This window comes from Thermobia domestica, chromosome 9 (assembly GCF_964235325.1).
Source record: "Thermobia domestica chromosome 9, izTheDome1.hap1.1, whole genome shotgun sequence".
Classification (NCBI taxonomy): domain Eukaryota; kingdom Metazoa; phylum Arthropoda; class Insecta; order Zygentoma; family Lepismatidae; genus Thermobia; species Thermobia domestica.
The window spans coordinates 32,172,918-32,181,386 of NC_137462.1; the positions used below are offsets into that span (position 1 = coordinate 32,172,918).

Genomic DNA, 8,469 nt, shown 5'->3' on the forward strand with positions numbered 1-8,469 from the left:
AAGGAACAGCAGCAATGATAGAAAATATCAAAGAGGCATAATATGACTGTTTCCAACATGCTGTTTGTACCATGAACATAATATGAAAACAGGTGACTTGTTTATAAAGAGGTGTAACTTAATCGAGTTCCCGATCAAAACTGATTATAAATCTTACAAACATGACCCATCGACAACAATCGCTAGAAAACGAATGACTTTTTTTTGTCTGACTAGCTAAGAAATTACCATAGAAAATAAATAAATAAATAAATAAATAAATAAATATACAATAAAGAAATAAATATAAAACAAAACAAAAGACCATTGATTTACACAACAATCATGTTTCGTTTTCCTTTTTGAAGTGAATTTTCATTTGATTTCTCGTCTCATCTACTATCCATTACAAGCTACGTCTTCGGTATTATCTGAATGCAAAGTTGAAGTTGTTTCGTTGTGCAATGATTCATGTCAGTAAACGAGTATTTTAAAGGCAGGTATAGGAAATAAATAATTACATGGCAAGTCTTCAAACTTCAGAAAGATTGTTGGATGCTTATCCCAACACTAGTCATGAACTGACCATCCGCAACTCTTAAAATATGTAATAAATTTAGAAAACATGAGCCATGACAACAATTGCAAAATGCCAGTTGGAATCTTAAAACATACAGTAAAAGTTAGGAGTGTTGCCAATTTGAAAGATCGAATAATGGACGTTTGGTGCACATTAGCAGTCCTAAATTCATACTGGTTAACTATAGAACAAAAAATAAGCATACCATTGGCTTTTTGAGAAAATTTACTATTAAAATTAGGTGCCATATGCTATGGTTTTCATTTTTCAAAACTTCACTTTAATTCAAAATGGCGGATTTCAAGATGGCTGCCGTTGATGATACCTTTATCGTAACACTTCCCTCTAGCCATAATATGTATTACCGAAGCTTTTATCCACTTATTATCATTAATACGCGGGTTAAAAGCGGAAGTAAGGGACTTATGCACGTAGTAAGTATAAACAATTAACATGCCTGTAACTTTTCCCCAAATGAGCGTATCTTAAAACTAACTTCACCACTGTCTTTCTGATTAAATTATAGCCCGAAATTATGTATCATATTGCCCTATTCCTATTTCAAAAACTTGATCTTAATTCAAAATAGCGGATTTTAAGATGGTTGCCGTCAAGGTCATACCTAACATATGACTTCCCCCTAGGCCTTATATGTATCTACATGGTTGTTCTTTCATTAACACTCCGTTTAGAAAGGGTGGTAAGGATTTCTGCAGTAATCTCTAATAACCACATCACAACTCTTAAAAATTTAAAAAAATAGAAAACATGCACCATGGTAAAAATTTCTGTCATCACAAATAATGAATACATGTCCTCTATCAGAAAAAAAAATGAACTCGGAGCCGGACAATTGGGTAATGTCCCTTTTTAGATCCCTTTGTTCTAAGCAGGTACAAACATACAAGCATTTAAATAAAGCGGCAACATTCCTTTATTTCTGAATATACAATACATTCTTGGAAATTTAAATATTGAAGAATGTTTCAAATATGTTGCAGCTCTGCCGACCACTGAAGTGTTCTTGAGGCGCGAAGCCCCACAACGGAAAACAAGTTAAGTAGAAGTTCCCTCGTGCCGGTCTAAATTTTCCCCTCATTCCTTTGAAAAAAAAAGGAAAAAAATCAAACGCTCCGAAAATCGATAAAAAAAATATGCCTATATCCCTATAAGAAGTTATGCTGCACAAAAATAAATCACAAAAATAAATCACAAATACAAATACAAAATATTAATCACATATATAACACCAACTAACTACTGGCATAACAGCCCCTCGTGGATTTGAGCCTGCTTTCAACACCATCTGTTATCGAATTACACACAAGCTAACGACGAACGCGTTGTCAGTATGTATCGCAGCTCAGCCTTTAACAGAGTATCGGAAGCTTCTTGGAGCAAAGCCCTTAAATCGATTGTGTTAGCATTTGAATACTCGTAGTATCAGGTGAAGATATCATCTTCAGTTTATGGAGTAGCAAGTCCCGTTTCCTCAAAGTTTCATAATATTTTATTTGTTGTCAAAATATATGTCGATTACTGTACCCTCTCGTACCTATGGGCTCGTAGCATTATCAATCCTAAAAGAATAGTTTAGATCAGCTTTTCACAATCTTTCCTGATGTCGCGGGTCCCTTGTAACCCACTGTTACAAATTCTCCACGGACTCCTTAAAATCAAAAATTATTTTTTAAAATATATTTTACATACAAAAATAAAGTGATACATTCAAAATTTTTAACATTTATGACAATGCTATTGTAAATAGTTATATCATACCAGAGAAATCATGATCATATCAGTTAAGTCTAAATTCAGCACTCACCTAATGTACAGACGCCAAATTTCGTATGTCTGGTTCGAAACTGGACAAATTCAGACATAGACCTGAATCCACATTAAGTCTATTCCTGTTTTTTGTTTTTCGTGTATACGAGATGAGAGGTTAATCTCGTAGATATGTAGTGGCAAATGGTACTGTAACAAGATATTTTACAGTCCTTTTGTAAATTTCAGATTAGTACCTTAGACTGAAAACAAAACTCCAGTAAAACTCTAACTCAGCAAACAGTATTTTGAACGTCGAATCACAAGATAACACAATAAGTTGTTCTTCGACAGAAGGAAGTTCATTTTCCGAGCCTAGAAAGGAAGTTTATATCAATGATTTCTTTCAAACCAAATCGGAGAATACATAAGTAGATGAGAGGCTCATTATCTCGTTTACATACTCAATCATAGTTTCAGCAACATCACTATAGTGTTTTCAAAACTAGAAACAAATTGACGTTTGGAGAAACACGTGGTACACTGTTGCCACTTCGTGCGCATCACAGTGAGTCATAAGCTGCAACTGTCCTGTGAGTCTTAACGAAAAAGAAAATCCCTAAATATTGGTTTGTTTGGAATGGATGAAAGGATATGTTTGTCGTCCCAGTTTGTGCATGTTGGGAACAGGTGGGGAGGGAACAGTGTGTATTTTTTTGTTTTGTTTTTTCAAATCACTTCCACGCACAAAGAAACGAAAGACGCCTCTTTCCTTCTGAAAACACGTGTTTACTATTTAGCGGCAACATTGGAGTGTTGAGGTCCTTTGCCAAGGAAACCTTCCACCCACTGTTGCTTAAAATGACGTTTATTATTCGATCCTCGTTGAGTGACCGCTATAACTATATGACGTAGATTTCCTTCTTCAAAACAAATCTGCACGTGTTTTTGAGCTGTCAATTTGTTTCTAGTTTTGAAAGCACTCTAGAAAGGGGTTCCACTGAAATCAATGAAATCACTGAGTGAAAGGAAGGAATCCTATTTGGCTTTCTCCAAACTATTGCACCATAAATTTAACTTTTTAATATTATTGTTCTATCTTGACTTACACAGAAAACACTGTGTTATGTGTACTTCAAAGGTTCTAGCTAAGTGTATTTAAAATGATAACACTCGGGAGAGGACTTCACTTTTCTTTTGATGTGGTAAGAGCTTGATTATACGATTAAGGAAAATCATGAGGAAGAAAAAAATCAAACAAAACATCACCTTCAATACTTACTATACATTACAAATATCTATCTACAAACAAGATGAAAAGATCAAGTTTAATGAAAATAAAATGTCACGAGGACTCCCTTTTAATCTCTTGCGGTCCCCGACTACAGATTGGAAACACTGGCTTAGATTCTTTTCTTAATGCGCTTGAAACAGTGCAACATTAACTCAACCAGAAATACGAGAAAACTGACAAGTAGCCCAATAAGGAGAACGAAGAATGCGCCCATTAAATGTTCCAAAGAGAACACAACCTGGTCTTCGTTCTCAGAAACTAGGCTAGGTTTACCATACTTAACACCTACACTAAACAAAACATCATTTTTCCATTTTAAATATAAACCTGATTCCCCACATGTTTCAATAATATGAGCAACAGATTTTGTAAAAGGTGAACCACGCCGAAAGTGAAAAGCTGTAGGCAATTCTACTACAACTTCAGGAACAAGACGAACTAATAATTTGCCTTTATCATCCCGCAATGAAACAAGACGAGCCATAAGATATTCCGCTAAGGATCTTTGTATAAGAATACCAAAGTTCTTGTCTGTAAATGCCCTTCCTAAAGGATTTTCATCCACTATCCATCTATTGTATATTTCTGTCATGACTGGGTCCGAGGTATCATTGAATAAGTACCTAAAATATTCATAACTTCCAAAAGGTAATCCTGACTCCACAAGATCTTTCATAGTTTCAATTGGTGGATATCTTTTTGGACTGGTCAAGAAGCCAAACAACGACGCCTGGTAAGCTGTGGAAAGTACAAGGGAACAATAAATCCACAAGAGAAAAATTGTTCTTAGGAACGTGAAATTGTTAGAAGGTATAGTCACTGAGATCCCCAAAAGAATAGAGAAATTATACAATAGAAAATTCATTGTCTTACTAGTATTTGTTTGACGTGTAACCTGGTAGATTAACTGGAAACAGAACGATATTAAAAAATATACACAAACGATTAAAATCCAAGGAGTAAGTGTGAAAGCAAAGTAAACATTCATCCATCGAGGGTAGAGATCTGGGCGTGGTACTACCCATTGCAACTGATGTGGTTGTCTTGAGGGTATGATGTCAAAATCTTCGTAGAAGTCTACAGAAATGGTACGAGGCAGAAAATCAGCTTCATATGCACCACTGGTAACTCGACCAATGAAACCAGTATACGACCCATTACTTAATCGTGTTTCTGGACCTTCATCTCCTGGACTGCTGTAGTAATAGTATATTGTCACACTAAAATTCATCTTGTCCGCCATAATACTCAGTAAGTTTCCAACGGTTCCTTTGATACGGTAACGATAATTGGGGTCCTTCACTACAAGTGGAGGAATAGTTCGCAGAAGGAAAGAAAGTGTACATCCAAATAGATTTGACAACTTATGAGGAAACAATTCCGTATGTGTATGAAGAGACTGGCCATGTCTCCATTGATCTAGAAGCACAGGCTCTGCAGCAGCTCGACAATGTTTCTCTGTGTACGGGTAATACGTATACACTGACAAAGTACTGCTGTTTATCTTATTTTTGTTATTATTGACAACATGTGGAACTACGACTATTACATTCAAAATGTCTGTCTTGACTGAAACTTCAAATATTTTCTGAATGTTCTCTTGAGTGTAGTTTAGAGATGACACTGCAATTAAAAATTTACTGTTCACATTCCAGAACTTGATATTTCCTACCATTTCCATTACATTGGGAAAAAAAGCTGAATCTGGACTAATGAAAACAAAGAAAATGCTATTTCTTTCCTTTACGGCAAATGATGTGTTATTTCCAAACATAATGTCCCAATTAATATAGGCTTGTGTGTCAGTATAAGTCCTTTGTAAATAGTTAACCATGTTTGATATTCGTTCATCTACAATAAAAGTTAACGTTCTAGCATTACTTAGTTCCTTTCTTATGATATTTTGCAGTAGAATTGCCTCCTCTTCTAGGATATTATTCTCTGGGTCAACATTGAAGAATGAACCTCCTTGACAACGCCAAATAAAAACTATGACGATCAGTAGACATAGCATATTTCCAATTTTCTTGCTCCTATAAATAAGAAGAAAATTAGGTGGAAAATATTATAGCAATATCTTTTACATATCAACATTAAGTTTCGTTAATAATAATTGGAATTCTTATACTTTATTTATCAAAATGATCAATTAGATCTCGAATATTTTCTTGATTCGATCAATGACTGTTCAGTACTCTTTTCCCGCACATTAAGTATACAAGAGCTATCATACTGTATAATGACTATAAATCTAGTATTTTTTGAGAGGAGGAAGAAATGTCTCGTAGTGTCCTCAGAAAATATATTCTATTGGCAAATTTAGAATTCTATCATTTGTTGAATATTTTCGTTGCTGTTACATGGGTACAGCAGCGTAGCTAGAATTTTTTAAAGAAGGGACCACTAAAATTTTGAGGGAGACATTTGTGTTAACATACTTTGATAAAAAAAAAATTAACTTGACTATACACATACACACACACACACACACACACACACAGAAAAGAAGAGAGAATTATGGTGGTTTAATTAGTACAGCATTGATATAGCATTAGGGAGGTCCTGGATTCGAAATCCAGCCGTCATCCTGATTGAAATTTTCCTAGGATTATCAGGTAAAGTTGTGACGAAGTTCCATTATATATAATCAGCTTCTTTTTCTCATTCAGACACTCCAAAATGTTCGAACGTCACGAAAGGGTTTACAACACATTCACATATAGTATTGGTGACTTGAGGAATTCCATCTACACACTCGAGACATCAAAGGCTTCAGATTCTGAGTAAATTTACAGCAAGCACAATACCAGTTTTACGTGAACTGACGGAGGAGAGAAAGTATTTGTAATTTGGACTCTCTTCACCTCATCTTCATCTCGAATAAACTGCCCGCATAACTACAGTTACATTATATCAACTTGACCGTGAGTTCAATATCGTGAATATAGTGGTGAAGACAGTGTTGCGTGCCTGGATTCTACAACAACAGACTATTCAATTCAAAAATTCTCCTGAGCACATTGGCATTGTGACTTTTTTCCATTTGCACGAATTGATGACTGTTGGCATATTCACTGAGAATTCAGTTGTTGACTGTTAGCATGTTAAAAGCAACAGCCTTAGTCAACTTGCACGTCTTACATGCGTCTTCATCCACTTCCCAGGATTAAACAAAGACTGAAATTAGCAAAGCTTGACGGATTACATAACATAATCCATATAATCTGTGACGTCAGGAGGAAAGCTCATTTGTACTTAGTGACCTGCGACAAAAGAACGAAAGCAATAAGCTGCCTTAATTCCGTGATTTCCTGAGGAATTGATGTCGAATGAGAACAGGGCAGCGTATGCCTGTGTTTAAGCTCATTTTTGATAACCATAAAACATCTCAAAAAGTTATAATCCTAACGGTGTTATTTTTGTCTTGTCGTTCTGTAAAATAATATATCAATGCCTGCCTGTTTACAAAAACGCATTCATGGTTGATAATATCCCCAAACGTTGTGCTTTGTTTTGTTAGGTAACTAGAATAAATATTTTCCCAATATCTCAGCGTAAGAAATTGATTTCAATTGAATAACATTTTTATCACGGAAATGTTCTTCAAGGAAAAGTAATTTTTGATATAACTACTTGGGAATTTATACTATACATCATAAATTTTTATTTTGTTGCTTAATTGTTCCCAAGTTTTATCTTATGTTTTTCTCAAGTTCGTGCCCACTTCCCTGTCATGCTCACAAACTCTGTGATTGAATGAGCGCATTATGAGTGTGCTGGCAAGTTCCTATTTAATGAAAATGAAGTCAAATCTCAGCCAACGGAACACATCCTACTCACGTGTTCCTCAATTTTAGTTTACGAGCGCATTATGTGTGTACTGGCAAGGGCCTGTTTAATGAAAATGAAGTCGAATCTCAGCCGACGGAACACGTCCTACTCACGTGTTCGTCAATTTTAGTTTACGCTATGGGTCTAGACTGATTAGACCACTATTTGCACTCAGATCCACAATTAATATGTCCACAGTGTTGTGTGATTTCTTCACAGAATTTTAATACTTAATATACACTCTTCCAGTATTAAATCTAATTACTTTCTGTGACAATTTTTCTGGCATTTCTATTTTCTTTTTCGAATCACATAGTAATATTTCACTGGCAAATCAATTTAAAATGTAGTTCAAAATTGTTCATCCGTTTACTAAATGTTTGCAAATGAATGTTACGTAAATATACGTCAGATAATATTAAATTCCGAAATTGTAAAGTACATTAAAGAAAGCGTTCTTATTTTTTTCCTAAGGAATAATATGGAGAGTCACAAACAAAATGTTATTCACATTTTTCTACTATGGATTCTTCTCATCTTTGATATAACATGATTAACTTTTTTGTATGTACAAGAAGCGCAACAAATTCATCTCATTTCATTCAAGCTGAATGCATCATCACAACTGCAGAGGTTAGTCCCCGCCCTATTTTATCTTCTCTCGCGCTTCCGTCTGCCAACCGAAACGGATTCTTTTGTTTTTTTTTCTTTCTTTCTTTTCGTCACGAAAAATGTGTGATTACATTGTATGTAAGAACAAGAGTTTAAAGAGGGATATGTGAGGCAAGCGATTGATAGAAAGAGCCAAGCTAGAACACATGAACAGAGAGTAACATCAAGCATCGTGACATACGCTATGTTGCTAAATCTTCCATAGACATCAATCAGAGTTCCAAACTTCATATTAAAATAGGTTTTTTTTCCTTCGGTTGTTCCTCACTCGTGTATAAGAATAAATGCTGATTTTTTAAAAATATTTTTCTTCTTTTAAATTGGATAGGCACGTGATTTTATGACT

At 34.9% G+C, this 8,469-nt stretch overlaps 1 protein-coding gene across 1 annotated transcript; it reads right to left on the reverse strand.

Annotated features, from left to right (window-relative positions):
• Positions 1-3,729: 3,729 nt before the first annotated feature.
• LOC145660782 (uncharacterized) lies at positions 3,730-5,295 on the reverse strand. The gene has a single exon (XM_081726189.1). The coding sequence runs from the start codon at positions 5,293-5,295 to the stop codon at positions 3,730-3,732; it is 1,566 nt and encodes a 521-aa protein (XP_081582315.1).
• Positions 5,296-8,469: the final 3,174 nt, after the last annotated feature.